The 22701-nt window shown below is 39.6% G+C and overlaps 2 protein-coding genes across 2 annotated transcripts in view; one reads left to right on the top strand and one right to left on the bottom strand.

Annotated features, from left to right (window-relative positions):
* The window catches only part of LOC136883334 (kinesin light chain), a 191491-nt gene that overhangs the window by 125952 nt on the left and 42838 nt on the right, over positions 1–22701 (bottom strand). The gene's annotated exons all lie outside the window — the stretch shown is intronic.
* Positions 4204–22701, top strand: part of Rpn12 (regulatory particle non-ATPase 12) — a 39411-nt gene continuing 20913 nt past the window's right edge. The window contains exons 1-5 of the mRNA XM_067155572.2: positions 4204–4357; positions 4724–4796; positions 7373–7475; positions 11119–11311; positions 22494–22679. Of these exons, the coding sequence (XP_067011673.1) occupies positions 4250–4357; positions 4724–4796; positions 7373–7475; positions 11119–11311; positions 22494–22679 (663 nt within the window). The 5' untranslated portion in view covers positions 4204–4249. The remainder of the gene's footprint in view (positions 4358–4723; positions 4797–7372; positions 7476–11118; positions 11312–22493; positions 22680–22701) is intronic.

The raw sequence follows: 22701 nt of genomic DNA on the forward strand, positions 1-22701 counted from the left end.
GAGCACACTCATTGTACAGTAAGTATCACTGGAGATGTGGCAATGCTGTATATTATGCCCATGCTTCCTGGATCGTGTAGTTCTGGCTACCGAATAGTGGGATGATCTATTGTGTTTTGTTTATCGAAGGACATCGCGCGTACGCGCGCGAAATGTTTGAGGTTAAAAGATTGTCTATAGAGCGTTCCAACCTTAAATTGCAGTACAGCAGTAATGGGATAATTCCGTCTCTTTCCTTCTCCCATGTTTTGCGGGTCGCGCTGTCCTACTCTAATGCAGCGGGTTTGCCAAATATCCGTAAATCAGAATGTTATCGGTTAAAATGGGTGAATATCGTGTTATGTACAGAATTTCGAGGCGCATTTGATGCCGTTAGCAAAAAAATTTAAAAAAGTAATTTAGCGTTAAAATGGTAATATAATGGAAAGGTTCGCCAAATGCAAAATCTTCATTGCATAGCACTTATCATGTCATAACTCCTATTTTATATTAATTTTTTCCTAATTTTTTCACTTCTGCTAAAGAAACATTTCAGCTCGACGTAGATAAGTTTATTTCAAAATTTTTAAATGATAAAAAAATGCAGTATATGCGTTTATTTTCAGTCATGTTCAGGGGATTTTATGTGCAGGTACGAAAAAGTCAGTCGCTGGCCAGCGTCTTTCCTATTGAATTTACATGGGGGTCAAAGCGAGGCAAATGGTCTTCAGATTTGGAAGTTATATTTAAAACAATCCCGAAGTTCTTATCTTGCTTAGTTCTTAATTTGTGACAGGAAGAATATCTCCTTGCATTTTGGTTTCGCGCGTGACTCCGCTGGCTGTCTGTGTGGCTGGTTGAAGTACCGGTAGTAGTGATCTCCCAAACATGCGCTTTTAACATTTCCAGACAGTCGCATGCAGTGCAGTGCTCATTTCGTCAGTAATATGTATAATAGTGATTAAATACATATCAGTGACATATGTACAATTCTTGAGGGAAAGTGTATTTCGTTTGTGTGGTTCGTGAGTTCGTGCTCGTGCCTGGGGATCTAATTTCGAAGAAAAAGTGCAGAAGGATCATGGTGTGGTTAAAGCAAAGCAAACGGTCTTCGGATATGGAAGTTATTTTTAAATCATACCTCGAGTCCTTATCTCGTTACCTCTTAATTTATGACAGGGAAAACGTCTCGTTTGTTTACGTTTCACGAGTGACTCGGCTGGCTGAGCTTTTAAATATACTGACAGCCGTGTGCAGTGGTGTTCATTTAATCAGTATTATAAGATTGATTAAATAAAGATCAGCGATATATATATATATAATATTTAATGGCGTGTGGCCTCCGAAGAGGCCGAGTGCAGGTCTTTCGAGTTGACGCCGCATAAGCGACCTGCGCGTCTACAAGAATGGGGCCCAACCTGTGATGATTTCTAATGCTGAAGACGGCACACACACACACACAGCCCCCGAACCATTGGAATTAACCTATGAAGGTTAAAATCCCCGACCAGGCCGGAAAGCGAACTCGGGGCCCTCTGGACCAAAGGCCAGCGCGCTGACCATTTAGCCATGGAGCCGGACAAGTTCAGTGATAAATGTATAGTTTTTGAGGACAAGTGGATTGTGTTTGTTGTGTTTGTGTAGTCTGTGTAGTTGTCAGTTCGTGCTCGTGCGAGGGGTTCTTACTTCGAAGAAATAGTGCAGATGGATGTACAATGGATCGTCAAATTAAAAAGAAACGTTCCTTAGGTAAACTCATGGGAAAAGAACGCAATATTATAATGAGTGTCCTGGATTAGCTACAGGTTGTTCCGAAAGAACAATCTATGCTATAAGGAAGGAAACACACGTGGTCATTTGCGAACTCCCGCAAAAAAAGCAAAAAAAGAGAAGGACGGCAGAAAAATGCAAGGATAATTAAATATGATGAAATTGTGCGAAGAGGAGTGCGTAGGGTGGTTCACTCTCTTTTATTTGCTAACATACCACCGACATTGAACGTGATTTTGAGTCGGGTAAATGGAGAAGATTCTTTGCCACGATTTTCCAAAACTACGTTGTATCACTTCTTACATGATATAGACTTCCGTTATTTAAGACGGGGTAATAAAGCAGCTTTCATTGAAACCAATGAAATTATTAATTGGAGGCACAGATATCTCAGGGAGATAAAACGTTTGAGGGCACAAATTAAAGCTATAATTTACACAGATGAATCATGGGTAAATATTGGGCAGACAGTGACAAAAAATGGAAGGATATGACAGTGAAAAGTGCACAGCAGGCCGCCATTGAAGGGGTGAGTTCGGGACTTAGGCCACCGAAAAGCCGAGGACCGTGATTTGCCGTAGTCCGCGCGGGTAATGAACATGGTTTTGTTCTAAATGCTGGCCATAAAAACATAAGAAATTGGGCAAATTACGTGAACTAAATCAAGAAAAATGAAAGAGATTTGTGGAAAGCAGATGAATTACAGGACAAGTCGACGATGAAAAGTTTTTAATACGACTTTCTTCATCGTCCGGATCATCCTCAAGTTAATTTCCCGAACCCGGTTCATCCAAAGCGGGAACATCAGGCCTTGCAGAAATGATAGGTGTACGTCCAATGTCTGAGAGCAACGCCAGTGATTAAGGTATGTTGTATTTATTTTACCATCCTAAAAATATCAATTTATGAATGAATGAACTTAAAATTACAAACGAAAAATGTGGAACTGTGACGCCCTGTTTGAGTCACACTCGAGCGTGATCTTCAAGAGTCGATTTCGCAACAGCGCTCTCCATCTACGCTGTACTGCGAGCTGAGACGGCACCTGCAAGAACTTGTGTCGAAGTACGGTACATGAACATAATATAGAACAAGTAGACCGACGCAGTTTCTCATCAGAATATGAATGCCGCGAGAAAAACTTGTTGTGGACAATGCAAACTTCGAAAATGCCCAGAGTCTAATTTTCTTCTTAATATAATATGTTTATAGTTATCCAGGCACTCGAACCTATACAAATATTCATCCAAATGTAGAATATATAGCCTTACGATGCTTGTTAATGATTTGACAAATATATCCATAGTCGTTACGTTGTAATAGGCCTAATTACAGTACTTCCCCAAATAAAATTTAATTAGTATGTTTTGATGTGCGATGCCATAATTTCAGAAACTTCTGATATATACCGGCAAACGATTGGTTGACTAACCTGATATAATTAGCACAAATCAACCTTAAAATAAAAGGTAGTAGTGCAGCACGTTCATTTTTCTTATAACTCAGTATACCGTACTTCTTTACTATTCCATAGGCCTACAGTCTTGGTAACTTATCAACTTGTAACACATTTCCAGTTAATTAAGCGAAATACCGGTAATGATGATGATGATGATGATAATAATAATAATAATAATAATAATAATAATAATAATAATAATAATAATAATAATAGCCTGAAATTAAGAGGTGGCATAAAATCTCAAAACAATATCTTCATTAATGAATGAATGAATGAAATGAATGAATGAATGAATGGTGAGATAGTGAATCCTCTAGAGGTTATGGTCACTCTCTCAATCAAAGGAACAAGAATATTCATAACTCTCGCGTTACTAAAACGAAACCTTCCTTAAATTGTTGGTCACATTACATTTCGACAGGATTTTCCATCCCTACTGTGTGCACGGAAAGTATTCTGTGAATGAAATGCAACATATTCAGAAAAATCATCCTCCATCTTGCTGCAACATAAGTCAGTCACTTAAGTGTGTGGGAGGTCCACTTATAGCAATAAGTGGGACACTTAAGTAGGTAGTATGAAATGAAACCAGGCTTATAAGGGGCACTTACGTATAAGTGCTGTCTAGAATTCCGCCCTAAATCGTTTGACTCCCATAGCTTGCTCGCAGTATCAAATTTCACTGTGTGGAAATCACCTCGGACTGTGAAAATAATAATAATAAGAATAATATGCTCGTAAAGTGAATGAGTTTCTCTATAGCTTATATAACAAGTAAATAGTTGTGCTGTTTATATATTAACTTAATTTCCTTTGAAGATAATCGTCTACTCGAACATTGCCAGGTTGCCATGACATGCCATGAGGACACATCCAAGGAGCATGTACAAGAAAATATAAGAAGAGAGTTATTTTTTTTACTCTTTGATTTGTAAATAAACGACAGTCGAAATTTCCGCCGGGATTCTCCGTGGTTAAAGGCAAAGAGGATAGATTAGATAATATGTGATATTGTGATCTCTTTGAACTGATGTGAAGATGTCTGCTTTGAAAGAAGTCGTGTCATTGTATCAACAACTAAAAACCGAATGGACGAAGAAACCCCCAAAATTAGAAAAATGCGGGGAGTTATTAGCAAAATTGAAGGTAACTGCCACTAATTATTACGGTATTGTATCGATTTCGTGATTGATATATGTATATGTACTTGTGTTCTTAGGTTACAGATTCACATTATTTGAATGACTTCTACCAATTTCATGCGAGCAAATGAGCATAGTTACTGTTCATCATGTGTTGCTTAATCTTCTCGTTTACTTTTTTTATGATCTCTTAAATAGTAACATACTCTGCTTTGTATTTAGCTGATTAAATGCATATTCGCGATAATTACAATGCATGGCCATGATTTTATTTTGTTACGGCTAAGGAGTAAACTCTTCAAATGTTTGCCACATAAAGTCTTTCTACGTCGCAAGAATATATTTTGACATTCTTCTCTTTTTTTTACAGGTTGGGCTAACAGGATTGATGTTCTTACCTACATCTAATTCTACGGCTTCGCAGCAGGAATTATTACTTGCCAGTAAGTCTATTCTTTAGGCTACCTGTGAAGTTGTGACATTCACAGTTCCGTACCTGAGTAACAGCAATCCTGTTATCTGAAGAGTTTTTGTAACACTGTTTGAGGTTATGTTATGCTGTAGGTAATTTGTGTTACTCATTTTTAGTTGAAAAGATCAGTGGAAAGCAGGCTCCTCCATGGTGGTTGAAATGATGAGCCATTGACCTTTCACAATCCATCATGGGAATTATTTCACAGTTTATGTGAAATAGGGAAACAAATCTTATATTTATCCAGGCTGTCACGGTAGGCCTAGCCTATTTTTTATGGCGATGATGCGATAGGAAAAGCCTAGGAATGGGAAGGAAGCGGACGTGGCCTTAATTAAGGTACAGCCCCAGCATTTGCCTGACCAGATTGTTGTGCTGTCTTTGCGTCCTGTGTGTAATTAATGATCTTTACTAGTTTGTTCACATTTCTAGAAAGGTAAAAAGTGTGCAAAAATGATGTGAAACAATACCAAAGTAGATGAAAGGAGAGATCCTTTATGCTTGCCAGGGGCCTATCAACCCACCCTAAAAGTACCAAAAGTATTATTACTTATATAGAAAAATTCAAACTGACATTACGTCATTCTCTGAAATGCGGCCCATTTCTAATGTTCCTATTGTCTCCAAAACAGCTCACATCATGTGGCCCACTGCATAGTCAATGACGTAACTATCCAGTGGTCTTGTTACTAGGCAATACTGTCGCAGGGGATAGTAGAGACCTGTGGGTGCTTAACAACTCTAACCTTTGGTTATCCCCAACAGCATCTGTGACGAAACTATCCAGTGGTCTTGTCACTAGCCAATACTGTCACATAGGATACTAGAGGCCTGTAGGCTGATTCAGGACTCTAAACAATACAGACCAATGTTCTTGTCACTATCTGGATGCCAGACGTATCCAGTCATGTTGTTTTCACTAGCCTGACCTAAGTTCCTGATTTGGCAGAAATACCTGGGATAAGTTAAGCTGAACTGTGGACCTTTCATTTTATTACTTCATACTACCTTGAAATTAAAAGCCCTATTCTTTGTCAACTTTATTCTCTTTGAAGAGAATTCTACATTTCTTCCTCAGCGTGTCATGAAGTGAGTTATATTGAGTAACATTCTTAATAGATTTTAACTGGTGGAATCTGACCTCATGTAAAGTCACTGTCAGTGCAAGAAGGGAAAGGAAGTGGTGGTTTCATGATGTCCAAGAAATCACAAATGAAATTCAAGTACAGTATTTATAAAATAATTTATTCGTTATAAATGATTGGTCAGTAAGCCTCCGTGGCTCAGGCAACGTTGCGCCAGCGTCTCACCGCTGGGTCCGTGGTTCAAATCCTGGTCACTCCTTGTGATATTTGTGCTAGACAAAGTGGAGGAAGGACAGATTTTTCTCCGGGTGTTCCGGTTTTCTCAGTCATCTTACATTCCAACAACACACTCCAATATCATTTTATCTTTCAGTCATTAATCATTGCCCCAGAGGAGTGTGGCAGGCTTCGGCAGCCGGCATGATTCCTATCCTCACCGCTAGATCGGGCTTCATTTATTCCATTCCTGATCCAGTTGAATGGCTGGAAACAGGCTATGGATTTATATAAATGGTTGTTCAATGGCATCTGACAGAGTCAGAACTTGGTTACTATATTTTGTGTTCCTTGGTTCTGCACAAGGTATTGGACTTAACAGTTGATATTGATAAGTTTTCATTAAGATGAAAAGGGAAGGGCTTCTCTCTCCCAGCAATTGGATGTCTGCAAGTTTCTATCCGACAGATGACACTGTGGTATGGGAAGCAAATGGCGAGAAAGTAAAAGGTCAACTGGACACACTGAGAGAGTAAATTGGTAATTATGGAATGAAAATAACCATGGAGAAAAGCAAGACAATGGTGTTAATAAGAAAGAGGAGAAAGGTACTATTAAAGGATACAACAGGAAAGGCATTTTACCAGAAAGTGAGGAACTTGATCTGGAAGACGAAGTACTACGGAAGTGTAGAGAGGTCAGTATTCTCCCTAGCACCTTTTAAATGGGCGTACTGCCCTGCCATTTTTACAGGCCGCCCGGCTAACATAACCTAGATATGGGCTAGTTACATCATATTAATGCATATTTGAGTCATTGGGTGCCACCCAAGCTGTTTTGGTTTTTGGCAGGGGTGTAAAACCAAATGGACTTCCTGATGCCACATGGATGTTTGAGATGAAAATTACAACTGAGCACTGTCCAGAATTTGAACGACAGCAGCTTTGTGTATTTCACTGTGAGGTGTGAGCTGCTCTGTGGATTCTTAAGCTCTCGTTTGCGAACTAGTTACGAAGGCGGATCAAATATAAACGGGAATTTGAATGTACCGCTGCTGTTAGTAATAATTCATTGGGTGCTCCAAATTAAAACCGTAAATTCTGTAAAATGGTTTATTTTTACCAAACTTAGGTTTTAAATGTTTAAATGACGTGATATATATTGTGATTCGTACAGTTCTTGTGTTATCCACACCGGGTACTCCATATTGAGTATATTGAGTGAATGTGCTCTGTTTTGTTTCAAGGGGATATTTTGGAGATAGGAGCACAATGGAGTATTGCTGTCAAGGACATCCCATCATTCGAACGATATATGGCTCAACTAAAATGCTACTATTTGGACTACAGGTAACAAGAAGTGTTTATTATTATCTGATTTTATTCTAGCATGATAGTAGTATAGCTGCATATTAGTAGGACCTTGCTATACGTAAGTTTTATTGGTTTCAATAAAGAACTTAATCATTTGCAAGAATGGGTCACAAATTTTTTCAACATATTGGCAATCACAACCATAGGAAAGATTGAAGGAGATTACTTTGATCAACTCCTGAATGTGTAGAATGTGTAAATGAAACTAGTTTGGGTCACGTAGCTTTCACCTTGCATTTGGGAGATAGTGGGTTCGAACCTTACTGTGAGTATCTCTGCAGGTGGTTTTTCATGGTTTCCCATTTTCACACCAGGCAAATGCTGGGGCTGTAGCTTAATTAAGGTCATTGTAGCTTCCTTTTCACTCCTAGCCCTTTCCTGTCTCATAGTCGCCATAAAATCTGTGTCAGTGTGACTTAAAACAAATTTTTTTTTAATGAGATGATAGAGTTAGAGTGTAAGGAGATAGAATCAGAGAGTGAAGTCACAATGGAAGAAGTGGAAACTGGTGTCAAAATAAATGAAAGTGGGAAAAACAGCAGGATCAGATGAATTGTGTGGAAATGATAAAAGCAGCAGGACCCTTTTGTTCTACAGTGGCTGTATATGATATTTAGATGTACTTGGAAAGAAAAATCTGTACCGAATGACCAGAGTAAAGGAGTAATAACACCTATATGTAAGGTGGGGGACAAGAAGATATGTAATAATTAGTAGTAAAAATATTTGAAAGGGTACTAGAAAAGGAAATGAGAAGAAAGGTGGAAGGACAATACAGTGGAACCTCGATTCTCCGTTTTTGGAGGGACCACAGGAAAAAACCCGTTAAGATACGAGAAAACTGAAAATCCAGGAATGAATTAAAACCATCGACAATTTGGCTAAACATCACAATCATTAGGTCTAAATGTGTGTAATTATAATCTACCAAACACCCCTACAGCCGTAATGGGCCTTGCCCTAACAAGCGACCACTGCTCAGTCTGAAGGTCTGCAGATTATGAGGTGACACATGGTCAGTATGACGAAATCTCTCGGCTCTTATTCCTGGATCTCTAGACTGGGGTCGCCATCTCACCGCCAGATAGCTCCTTAACGGTGATCATGTAAGCTGGTGGACCTAGAATCAACCCTCATATCCATGTAAAAATGCCTGAAGTGGCTGGGAATCAAACCCGGGGCCTACGGGTGAGAGACAGGCAAGCTAGACCGCGCAGCCGGCTTCAAACATTAATTACGTGAGTTATAAATCTTGATACCTCACACTCACTTTTACCGGAGAAACTTGGCAGTTTCCCTTGAAAAGTTCCTTCATGTCAGCAACTTCGATCAGCCAAGCTCATCGAAATATGTAATAAGTAACGCCAAACCGAACAACAATCCATCGCAAGTAGTTTTAAATTATCTAATCATTTAACGCACATCAGATACAAAAGCGCCCAACATGATGGCAAAATCCCTTTTTTTAATCTTCCATTGTAATTTGGTCACCGGTATACTGTTTGTAGTAAGTTTCTGGAAATCTTGTACTGCGTAAATTAGGCCTGCAGCGACTTTTAAAGGTTACGTTGAAGCTGAGAATACGCTTTTGAATGCAAGTATTGATTTTGAAAAGTTCTCTAATGCATTAAATATTCATTGCTGCCCAGAACTAATCATAAGCAGATTGGAAAGAGAAAATGAACCCATCAAAACTCCAGAAATTTTGGTTTATTCGTGACCTAAAGCTCAGTTGGAAAGAGTGCTCGCTGAACAAGCCTGTGCAAGTGGGAAATTATACAGACTTTTTAAATGTTATGCTGCGCAAATAAAACGAATATTGTTTTTAAGGACATGTTAGCAAAAAACATAAAAATCTCCAGCTTATATTAGGACCAAAACAGTAATGGCTTTACATATTTAAAGTGTAACATTTCTTCTAGTCTCGAGATCACAATCGTATTACAAGTTATAATTTTCATGTTTAGGTCCGTATTGAAATGTACAATGAAGTCAAATAAATATAAACGTTTATTGATTCCACCTGTTCAATCGTATCCGATCATATTGAAATACTAAATTCATGTTAGGAAGGAGCAATTTGGATTGCTGTCTGAAAGCCTAATGACTATATTATATACTGCCCTGTGGGAATTGCCGGAAACCTGTTCTGCAATACGATAGAAAAAAGTAAAAAATAAACACCTAACCCTGGACATAATGTAGAAGTATGAACATCCGTCTTCAAGTAGAGCTGTCAAAATATACTCTGTCTCCTTCCAATTGTTGTGGCCACTGCTTTATGATTTCCGAGGATTCCCTAAATAATACCAGCTGAATGCGATGCTAAAATGGTCCCTAGAGCAAGTTCACCGCGCTGATCGCTTTCCCAGTGCAGTACTTGCTCTAATTATCGCAGTGAGGGGGGTGTTAACGTCAAAATCCATAGGTATGTCATAGCCGTTCTTTCGTGACATACTCTTTCTTGAATAATGTTTAATCGAGGATTTAGCGTTGATGGAACTGAAATTTCTGGACGATTGATCCGGGAAATTGTTTCTTCGAGGAACGGTTAACGTGGGATTTTTACAACGTGATTTAATTGGGATGTTCGCAGGACCATATAATTTGAACGAATAATCCAGGAAAACATAGCTTCCGGGAACGGATAATCGAGGTCCCACTGTATAGCTTTTGAAATGGAAGGTCAACACACTTATTTGGTGATGTCGGGACCGACACATTTATGAGGCAGCATGTGCAGTCAGTGCAGCAAGATTCTTGTTACGATGAAAATGATGCAGACTTGAGTATTCCTGACAACAGCCTTATCATTTCTCTAAGTAGCTGGTATGAATGAGATATCACCCGATTTTTGGAAACTTTTGTAGGGATACCTGAAGTGAACATTTTGCCAAGCAAACCTGAAATTGTAGGGGAGCCAGGCTTTCCATTGGTTATTATTTACTGCTGTGCATGTAATCCATTATGTATCATTACCAGAATACCTTGGTCAGTTACTGAAGAATTGAATATTGTATGCTAAGTTTTGGTGAATTATGTTAAGTTGAGGAATAATAATTATTTGAGTGAAACTGTAAAATGATCATGCTACTGTGAGGAAATGACCGGCCACTGTGGGTAGTTGTGTGCCAGATAGCCCAGATATCAGTGTGTTAAGGTGGTCAAAATTTGTCATAAAGGAGGTGGGAACTACCTACACCTCAGCTGCTCTATTATTGCTGAGCCAGAAGAATACAAAACATTATGATCTATAACTTTGTAAGCCTTTAAAGCTGATGATCATTAACATAACAGTACTGATCGTTATTAGTTGAGGTATGTTCTGTCTCTTCTGCTATCACCTCGTCTGCGTTAGATGGCATTACTGCTGTAATTGTACAAAAACTAACAAACTTACCCATCATTGATGGGTACAACTGAGCTTTAGTAAATTAAGTGAAAGCAATATAAACATCACTTCTCATGTCCTATGGTGAAGAAAGTGATTCAAAAGCCTGAAAGTAATTTTTTTTTTCTCTTACTGTTATAAATTTGAGTATTATTGTAAATTAGAACATTCGTATGCTGGGTTTGTAACTTTGATTTCTTGTAATTTCCTTTGCTTCTCTTGTTGTAGGGACCAGCTCCCAGAATCCAGTTACAAGTACCAGCTGCTGGGACTCAACCTGTTGTTCCTGTTGTCACAGAACCGTGTGGCTGAGTTCCATACTGAGCTAGAACTGCTTCCATCTGATCAGATCCAGAGCAACGTATATATTCGGCACCCGCTATCTTTGGAACAGTACCTTATGGAGGGGAGTTATAACAAGGTGATTACTGATCTTGCTTCTAAGACTTTCATGGGCAGAGGTGATTACTATTGTTAAGGTAAGAAAAGATGAGCAGCTTACCTTGGCAAGACATGATAAAGACATCATTGAGTTGTACTGTAAAGAGTTCAGCTAATTGTGCAGATAGATGTAAGGGATAGAAAGATTTGAAGTAGAATAGGAATAAACACAATGAATGGGCAATGTGGATAAAGCACAGTAGAAAGGAAAGATAAGGACTAACGTAAGAAGCATGAAAGGATCAGATCAAACTTCATATGTTCTGCCATTGTGAAATAATCTCCCTCCTCGTCATTCCCAGTTGTTCCACTCACATTTTCCCCCTGTGCCAGCTAGGTTGTTTCTGCTTCTCTGGATTGTCATCATCAGTTCCCCTTTTCCAGCTCCTGTCTGCGGGGATGTTAATGGCACCTTTCCATCTTCCTCTTTTTAGTCACCATTGATGTTTGCAGTTGTGTTCCAATCCAAGTTCCTTCTTATTATGCTGTTCTTGATTGAGTCCAACCGCCTCTTGTTCTTCCTTCAACCTTAGCCTCCATCATCATCTTTACTATCCTTCGCTCTTCCACCTTCTTAACATGCTCTAACCATCTGTTTATTTCTCTCTATTCTCTTCTGATTTACTTCTTGACATCCTCATTTCTTCGTGCGGTTAGGGACGTGCAGCTGTGAGCTAGTATCCGGACGATTGTAAGTAAGTAAGTAATTCGTCTTTATTCGTGGCGAAGTTGGGGCTCAAGGCCCTCTCTTACACTTAACCACAATATTTAAAATGATTAACGTACATATAATATTTAAATACAACAGATCTTTTAAAATAATTAAAATAATTAAATTTTGAAGAGAGATAATTCGGTACACCTATGGTACTAATAGAAAATTTGGAGATTGTAATAAAAAACTATTATGGAATCTACAACACTACAATCTAAGTGTACATGATAATAAATATAAAACTAACACTAGTGATAATAAGAGACGGAAACACAGAAAAAAAAACTATAACTAGTAAATATATTTCTAATTTTTATGAATATATGCTCATTCACACACTCATTCACACTACACACATAGAAAAGTCAGCTAGAGGTATTCAGAAAGTGATTCCGGCAATCCATCTTAAATCTCCTATGAGAACGCAAATCCCTAATGGTAGCAGGTAGGGTATTCCACAGCCTCGCGGCAGTGACTACAAAGGAGCGGTTGTAGGTCCTGGAGTGACTGAGAGATATTGTTAAACAGGAGCCAGATCGTGTATCGTGTTTATGATAGGAGGAGAGGTAATTAAATTTTGAAGAGAGATAATTCGGTACACCTGTGTTTAGAACTCCATGCAGAAGAGACAACATGTGGAGACTGCGACGCTCATGAACACGAAGCCATGACAACTCCCTGTAATAAGGTGAAATGTGAGAACCATATCGCAGCTTAAATATGAATCGAATACAGGTGTTTAAACTCCGTTCAAGCATCTTGTTACTGTCTTGAGATATGTCCGTAAGTACAGTGTCGCAGTAGTCTAGAATTGGTAAGATTAGGGATTTTACCAGTTGTATTTTAAGATTTTTTGGAAATATAGTAGAGTAGCGTTTGAGGGGAAAAAGGGATTTCTGCACTTTACGGCATGTATTTGTCACTTGTTCAGTCCAGTTGAGGGTCTGTCATTATAACGCCTAAGTTTCTTACTGACGTACAATAGGGCACGACAATGTTATTTAAAATAATTGGAGGTACATGTCTACTTTTTAACAAGTTGAGGTTTATTTTGGTACCAAATATAATAGCCTGAGTTTTGTTAGGATTTATTAACAAGCTGTTATTTTTTGCATAGTCATTCAGTCGTCGTAAGTCAAAATTTACTCTGTCAATGGCTACATCTATGTCTTGTGGATATGAGTGATAATAAATCTGAAGATCATCTGCATAGATATGGTACTTGCTATATTTCAATGCATCCCCTATGTCGTTCACACTAACAACAAATAAAAGTGGGCCCAAAACCGACCCCTGCGGGACACCTATTGATTTGTTGTGCCATCCTGAGTACATTGTTCCTACTGATACTCGTTGCCGACGGTCAGTGAGGTAGGAGCTAAAAAATTTAAGAGATGTCATATTAAAGTTGAGACTACGGAGTTTCAGCAATAGTAACCCAGGGCTAACTGTGTCAAAGGCGCTGCTTAGGTCTAGTAGTGTTGCTACAGTCACATATCGTTGGTCTATCGCTTGTCTGATGTCGTCCGTAACTCGCAGTAATGCTGTCGCGGTACTATGTCCTTTTTTAAAGCCGGATTGAAAAGGGTCAAGGAGGGAATTTTGGGTCAGGTATACAGTGATTTGTGCATGAATCAGACGTTCGAGTGCTTTTGCGAGGGGTGGCAGGATGGACACAGGGCGGTAATCTGATGGAGAATCCAAGGTATTGTTTTTCGGGATAGGCCTTATTAGTGCGTCTTTCCAAACGTTAGGGAATACTCCATTGGTCAGGCAGTAGTTGAATATGTGAGTCAGTATTGGTAGTACAGCCCCGATGATGTTTTTAATTAATTTTATAGAGATACCGTCATTACCTGTCGCATCGGAAGTGATAGAGTACAGCACACGTTTAACATCATTTGCGCTAACGGTGTGGAAAGAGAACTGGTCGCACTCGGAAGAGCGTGCTAAGTTTGTGGGATTAGCTGGTAATGGAGCTGGTCCGACTTTAGGCTGAGAAAAGTAATAATTTAAGGTATCTAGAGATATGGTGGGAATGTGCTCTTGTACGGCTTTGCCTATGCCCAGAGATCGTAACTTCTTCCAGGTTTGGTTTAAATTATTATTTCCCGCTAACTGTTGAACTGTTTCTAATTAGCTGTTTAACTTTGTTTCTAAGTATCCTGTATTGCTCAAAGTCATCTTTGTCACGTGTTCGTCTGAATTGTCTGTACCAACGGTCACGGCTGGCCATAACAGATCTTATCTCGGTCGTCAGCCAGTGAGAAGGGGGGCGGGTAAATCTTACCTGCCTCTCCGGAGCATGTTTGTCGTACAAGTTCAGCACTAATGAGTTGAATCTGTTGACTTTTGAGTCAATGTCATGAAAATTACGTATGTCATCCCACGGTATGTTATATGCGTCATTACGTAGGTCATCTAATTCAATAAGTTTTATGTCTCTTAAAATAACGTAGCGTGCTTTATACTTCGGTCCTCGGATAGAGGAACATAAGTACAATAAGTCGTGAGTTGAAATCCCAGGAGCTGGGATCTGTCCGTGCTTAACGACTTTCTGGGGTTGACTTGAAATTATAAGGTCAATTAAAGTGTGAGTCGAGTGGTCAGGGTAGTAGACATGATTCGTAGCGTTAAGTGGTAGGATTTCCATGTTCAGAGCATGGAATATGTGACGCAACTTATCCGATTCACTAGTTTGTTTTAACACGTCAGTATTAAAATCCCCCATGACTATGACATCTTCGTAGACCGAGATAAGATCAGTTACAGCTGCTTCGAATTCCCCTATTTGTCTAATATTAGGTGGCTTATATACAATTCCTATTAATATTTTCTTATTACAGTCGAGTTCAACAAACATATACTCAGGTCGCAGGGGAAGGCTTGGGTCTGAGGTGCAGATAATCTTGCATTTTAAATCATTCCTGTAGTAAAAGGCTACTCCACCACCTCGTCTGTCAGTACGGTCATGTCGTAAGAGCGAGTATCCGTCGAGATTTACAGCACATGACGGCAAATCTCCACGTAACCAGCTTTCTGATATGCCAATACAATGCACCTTATTATTTTCGAAAATTGCCTGTAGTTCTTCTAGGTGAGCTGCAATGGATAGTGAATTTAGGTGACAACACGAGAGAGCTCTCGGGTGATTCATCAGCTGTCGCCTCAGAATGGATCCCGTTGCTTCAGAGTATGGGAGGGGTGAGGGTTGAGTTAAGAGGGGCGGCGAGGAATGCGGGTCATTGACACAAGGGATAGATTCGTCTACCAACATAAGAGGAAAACTAATAGTGGTACATGAAATAAGATGAGCTTACCTGAGAACAGCACTGAATACATCCACTGACTATTACATACACACACTCACTCACACACAAACGTAAACTACTGAAAATACACATAATAAAATTTAACAGTCCACTCGTTCATCCTACACAGCTAAGGCATTTAGTTGCGCAATCGTGCATATTTGAAACTTTGTGTTATCTTTCAAAACACATATTCTCCCGTCCTGAGTCCAACAGTTTCTTGGTCCCCAAAAGTCCCTAGCACGATTTAATATACTTTTCCTCACACTTGTGAGGGACTCTGTGATAAGAAGTCCACTCCCCTTCAGTGCACGCTTGGCTCGCCACACACGATCACGATCATGATAGCGCAGGAATTTAATTATAATCGGGCGATTTCCTAGCGCAACCACTTGTGCAGATGTCCGGCTTCGGCGCCCCAGCCGGTGACAGCGGTCAACGTCACTCATTGAGAGCTCAATCGAAAATTTAGTTTTTATTATATCCAAAGACTTGTTATATACATCTTCAGACGGTTCTTCCGGGACGCCGTGTAGCAGTAGGCAATTTCGGCGACTATATTGCTCTGCCTCATCTAATGCCTCATCCTGTTTCTGAATTTTATCCTCTATCGCGCTTAGTTGTTTCTTCAGGTCACCAATTGCAGTTGTTACTTGCGATTTGAATGCCTGGAATTCGCCGTCCAGCGTTTGAAGTACAGTCGGAGGGTTGGCAGCACTTACAGCGGAGTCCAAGCGAGCTTGAAAGTCCTTCATCACTTCTTCAAATTCACTTATTTTCCTAGTTGCTTCTTTCAAAGCCATGACGGGAGTGTAGAACTGACGCTTGTCAATTTATTTTCCACAACTATGCACAGATTAAACGCTTTCTGCAACTTATTATGCGAATCGAGTAGGATGTTTACGGAGCGAAAATTACTCACTCATCACACTAGTCGCCATGGTTCGAACCTCGCTGTCAGCAGCCTTGAAGATGGTTTTCTGTGGTTTCCCATTTTCACACCAGGCACCCGCTGTACCTTAAGGCCATGGCGACTTCCTTTCCACTCCTAGGCCTTTACTCTCCCATCGTCGCCATAAGACCTAACTGTGTCGGTGTGATGTAAAGCAAACTGTAAACAATCTTCATTTCTTACGTTGTCCTTTCTTGTCGTTCTTAAAAATTTCGTCTCACTGGTCTCCTCTTCTGTCTTTTCATCAGTGGCCATACGTTAATATGGACAATAATACATCTTACACATTACCTCCAGTGTTCTCCCCTGGAATTTTCGTCAGCCAGGTGGCAGGAATGAGTATGCGAGCGGGGTAAACTACGTAAAAAATAAAATTTCAATTTATTCCCCTCTTGGCATGAAAAATAATATCAGACAGTAAATATTAACTGTATAATTGAACTATTTTAGTGTTATCACAAACAAGACATAACAGAGTATTCTGAACTTCTAGTATTCTACGGCTCGATCCTAATCAAGTAACACCGTTGCTTACCACTCGGTTGCTGTGGAGTGCCATACAGGTTTGAAGCGTCAAGTGGAATCGAGTGCTCGCATGCGTATCCATGCTACTCTAGACACTGCTCGCGCACGACACAGCGTGATAGTCAAGCTAAACACTTAAATCCCGATGTAATTGATGCAACTGTGCTGATAATAATGAAGATTTATCCTTTAAATAAACCGTTTTACAGTATTTACGGTTTAAATTTGAGCACCCATTGAATCAAATATGCATTAATATGATGCAACTAGCCCATATCTAGGTTATGTTAGCCGGGCAGCCTGTAAAAAAAGTTCCTCACTTTCTGGTAACATGCCTTTCCTTTTGTATCCTTTAACAGTACCTTTCTCCTCTTTCTAATTAACACCATTGTCTTACTTTTCTCCATGGTTATTTTCATTCCATAATTACCAATTTACTCGCTCAATATGTCCAGTTGACCTTTTACTTTCTCGCCATTTGGTTCCCATACCACAGTGTCCCTCCCCTGCGAACCATGTGACTTGCCGCGGTGGGGAGGCTTGCGTGTCCCAATGAAGCAGATAGTCGAGCTGCAGGTGCAACCATATTGGATGGGTATCAGTTGAGAGACCAGACTAAGGAATGGTTCATCGAAAGGGGGGTAGCAGCCTTTCGGAAGTTGCAAGGGCAGCAGTCTGGATGATTGACTGATATGGCCTTGTAATAATACTCAACATGGCTTAGCTGTGTTGATACTGCTACACGGCTGAAAGCAACGGGAAACTACAGCCGTAACTAACTCCCGAGGACATGCAGCTCTCTCTGTATGAATGATGTACTGATGATGGCTTCCTCCCGGGTAAAATATTCCGGAGGTAAACTAGTCCCCCGTTCGGATCTCTGGGTGGGGACTATACGAGAGGGGGCGATCATCAGGAAGATGGATACTGACATTCTGCGAGTCGGAGCGTGGAATGTTAGAAGTTTGAATCGTTGTGGTAGGTTAGAGAATCTGAAAATGGAGATGGAGAGACTAAAAGTTAGATGTAGTTGGTATAAGTGAAGTACGTTGGCAGGAAGAACAGGATTTTTGGTCAGGCGACTACCGAATTACCAACACGAAATCAAACGGGAAATGCAGGAGTTGGTTTAATAATGAATAAGAAAATAGGGCAGTGGGTAAGCTACTACGACCAGCATAGTGAAAGAATTATTGTTGTCAAGATAGACACCAAACCAATGCCCACCACAGTAGTGCAGGTCTATATGCCTACTAGTTCATCGGATGATGAGAAAATCAAAAGAATATATGAAGAGATAGAAGATTTAATACAATATGTAAAAGGTGACGAGAATCTAATTGTAATGGGAGACTGGAATGCAGTGGTAGGCCAAGGAAGAGAAGGTAATACAGTAGGAGAATTTGGATTGGGACAAAGGAACGAAAGAGAAACCCAGCTGTTTGAATTCTGCACTGATCATAATTTAGTCCTTGCCAATACTTGGTTCAAACACCACAAACGACGGCTGTATACGTGGACGAGATCTGGAGACACTGGAAGGTATCAAATAGACTTCATTATGATTAGGCAGAGATTCAGAAACCAGGTGTTGGACTGCAAAACTTTCCCAGGAGCAGACGTGGACTCTGACCACAACTTGTTGGGCATGAAATGCCATCTGAAGTTGAAGAAATTGAAGAAAGGAAAGAATGCAAAAAGATGGGATCTAGACAAGTTGAAAGAAAAGAGTGTGAGGGATTGTTTCAAGGAACATGTTGCGCAAGGGCTAAATGAAAAGGCTGAAGGAAACACAATAGAGGAAGAGTGGATAGTCATGAAAAATGAAGTCAGTAGGGCTGCTGAAGAGATGTTAGGAAGGAAGAAAAGATCAACTAAGAATCAGTGAATAACTCAGGAGATACTAGACCTGATTGATGAACAACGAAAATACAAGAATGCTAGAAATGAAGAGGGCAGAAAAGAATAGAGGCGATTAAAGAATCAAGTGGATAGAAAGTGCAAGGTAGCCAAGGAAGAATGGCTGGAGAAGAAGTGCAAGGATGTCGAAGGTTGTATGGTCCTGGGAAAGGTAATGCTGTATATAGGAAAATCAAGGAAACCTTTCGAGAAAGGAAATCTAGGTGTATGAATATTAAGAGCTCAGATGGAAAGCCACTTCTAGGGAAAGAAGAAAAAGCAGAAAGATGGCAAGAACATATCCAACAGTTGTATCAGCGTAAGGATGTAGATAATTTGGTTCTGGAACAAGAAGAGGCTGTTGATGCTGATGAAATGGTAGACCCAATTTTGAGGTCAGAGTTTGACAGAGCTCTGAGAGACCTAAATAAGAACAAGGCACCTGGATTTGATGATATTCCCTCTGAATTACTGACTGCCTTAGGAGAAAGCAGCATGGCAAGGTTATTCCATTTAGTGTGTAAGATGTATGAGACAAGAGAAGTCCCATCCGATTTTCAGCACAATGTTGTTGTACTTATTCCCAAGAAAGCCGGTGCTGACAGGTGTAAAAATTACCGCACCATTAGTTTAGGAGCTCATGCCTGCAAAATTTTAACACATATTATTTACAGAAGAATGTAAAAAACAAGTTGAAGCTGAGTTGGGAGAAGATCAGTTTGGCTTCAGAAGAAATGTAGGAACACGTGAAGCAATCCTGACTTTACGTCTGATCTTAGAGGATCAAATCAAGAAAGACAAGCCCACGTGCGGCATTCGTAGATCTAGAAAAGGCATTCGATAATGTTGATTGGACCAAGCTATTTACGATTCTGAAGGTGATTGGGATCAGATACCAAGAACGAAGAATTATCTACAATCTGTATAAAAATCAGTCTGCAGTTACAAGAATCGAAGGCTTTGAAAAAGAAGCAGCAATCCAGAAAGGAGTGAGGCAAGGTTGCAGTTTGTCCCCCTCGTTTTCAATGTTTCCATAGAACAGGCAGTAAAGAAAATCAAAGAGGAATTTGGAAAAGGAATCACAATCCAAGGAGAGGAAATCAAAACCTTGAGATTTGCCGATGATATTGTTATTTTATCTGAGACTGCAGAAGATCTCGAGAAGCTGCTGAATGGTATGGACGAAGTCTTGGGTAAGGAGTACAAGATGAAAATAAATAAGTCCAAAACAAAAGTAATGGAGTGCAGTTGAACGAAGGCAGGTGATGCAGGAAATATTAGATTAGGAAATTAAGTCTTAAAGGAAGTAGATGAATATTGTTACTTGGGGAGTAAAATAACTAATGATGGCAGAAGTAAAGAGGACATAAAATGCAGACTTGCACAAGCAAGAAAGAGCTTTCTTAAGAAAAGAAATTTGCTCACTTCAAACATTGATGTATGAATTAAAAAGATGTTTTTGAAGACTTTCATGTGGAGCGTGGCATTGTATGGAAGTGAAACATGGACGATAACTAGCTCAGAAAGAAAGAGAATAGAAGCTTTTGAAATGTGGTGTTACAGAAGAATGCTGAAGGTGAGATGGATAGATTGAATCACGAATGAAGAGATACTGAATCGAATTGGTGAGAGGAGATCGATTTGGCTAAATTTGACAAGAAGAAGAGATATAATGTTAGGACACATCTTAAGACACCCAGGACTTGTGCAGTTGGTTTGTGAAGGAAGTGTAGGTGGTAAGAACGGTAGGGGTAGACCAAGGTATGAATATGACAAGCAGATTAGAGCAGATGTAGGATGCAGTAGTTACGTAGAAATGAAAAGGTTAGCACAGGATAGGATGGCATGGAGAGCTGCATCAAACCAGTCTATGGACTGATGACTCAAACAACAACCACCACAGTGTCATCTGTAAACATCACCACCTTCAGCTCCCTGTCCCCATATTTTTTCTTTTCAGTTTCGTCCATTACCTTTGTATGTATGTTTAGTCCTCAGCCCGAAGGCTGGTTGGATTCTCAACAGCTCCACCATCAGCTGTCATAGATGGCCTAGGCATCACTGAAGAGGCGTACTAGGGAAATGAGGAGTGAGGTAGTTTCCCATTGCTTTCCTCACCGAGCCAGAAGTTGTTATTACATATCAGTCTGCCAAGCCCACTGAAATGCATGCACCAACTGACCCTATGAGCAATATTTTCACACCATTCATAGCAGAGACTGGCTGCAGAAGGAATGGCATTACTAGCATCACTCATACCTCAGTCACTTTCATTTTGTCAAAGCCAAGGATAAAGCTGAGACAGATCAATGAAAGTAACAAAATTGCTCTAGCCCATACCAGAAGACATAGTGCACTGTAAACACTAGGTCCCGCCAGCAAAGGCATTCATTACCTTTATGAATGCGAATAGTGACAGCACACTTCCCTGTCTTTGTCCAGGTACATTTCAAAATCATGTACTGTATTCCATTTAAAATTTGTTCAGTTTATTTTGAATTGCTTTTTAAACTGCTAACACTAGTTATGGCTTCAAATATTTTTAACAGAAAATGATAATGATCAACAAGCTCAGGAAAACACACATTAGATTTTGTTATCGTTAGAATATTAACATGTATGTATTGTAAATGTAACAAGTAAATTATGAAAAATTGAAGATAGGAAATTAAACATGGGTAAACACAATGACAGGTAAGTAAGGTCAGAACAATAAATTGAAAAAAGTACTTCTTCAGTTGGAGCTCTTCCAGTTCAATTTCTTTTCAGGTTGTAACAAGATCGCTTCCATTTCCTAGGCTAAAATTCCTGGATTTCACCTTGTTAATCTCCAGTCTATGTGGGAGGTGTGGGGTAATTTAAGGTTCTGTGGCTGATGAGCATGAGATTTTATTGTCACTCAGTCTTTCTGCAGGTCATTTTTGCTAATGTAATTGCAGCTTCTATTATAGGCTCCTCAACGCTAGTAAAATAGAATCATAATTAACCATATGAGAAAGTAGGTGAATTATACTAGAGTAATCGCATTCATATTTTCAGGTGTACTTGATTATTAGGTAGAATAGTTTGGGAAATTATTTTGTCAGGATGACAAAAGATTTTTTAAAGCTAATAATTAAGAATTTTATTTCAAGTACCAACAAAATCAAAGCTGGTGATGTTCAGTCAGTACTTCATACCAATATTAACCTATGGTATTGAAACCTGCATCTTCACTAAGAAAGACTCATCAAGGTTGCAGGCATCAGAGATGAAGTTCCTTAGGTCCACAATTCAAAAAACCAAACTGTACAAGTTAAGGAATGATGTGTTTAGGAAGAAAGGTGGGATTGTTACATCATTGTTAGATTGGGTTAGCATGTCCATACTGAGGTGGTTTGGGCATGTAATGAGGATGGAACCAACAAGGACAGCATATATTAACTTGGAGAGACATGTGGCAGGGAAATGGATGGTGGGAAGACCAAGAACCCACTGGACGGACATCGTAAAGATGGACATTGCTCGGGGAAGGACACTGAAGGACGTCATTAACAACAGAACGTATCTCAATAAGACAGAATGGAAGAGGCTCGCCAACAGTACCCAGGAAATTGGAATTGTAAAATGATGATCATAATGATTTCAAATCTACAGTTACTTGCATTTTTTCTTGTAACTTTAATCAAGCTCACTAGAGATGTATAATTCATCTAATTTAGACAGGTATTTGTAATGGAAATTTGTTTTTAACTAACAAATTGTGTTTTTCTTGTTATAGATCTTCCTCGCTAAGGGCAATGTTCCTGCAGAAAGCTATAACTTCTTCATAGACATATTGCTCGACACTATTAGGAACGAGATTGCTGCATGTCTTGAGAAGGCTTATGAGAAAATCTCTTTAACTGAGGCTGCAAGAATGCTGAATCTTCCTTCGCAGAAGGCTATCATCGATTATGGAGCTAAGGTAGTGTTGTCGTGTTGTAGCA

Source organism: Anabrus simplex, chromosome 11 (assembly GCF_040414725.1).
Source record: "Anabrus simplex isolate iqAnaSimp1 chromosome 11, ASM4041472v1, whole genome shotgun sequence".
Lineage (NCBI taxonomy): Eukaryota > Metazoa > Arthropoda > Insecta > Orthoptera > Tettigoniidae > Anabrus > Anabrus simplex.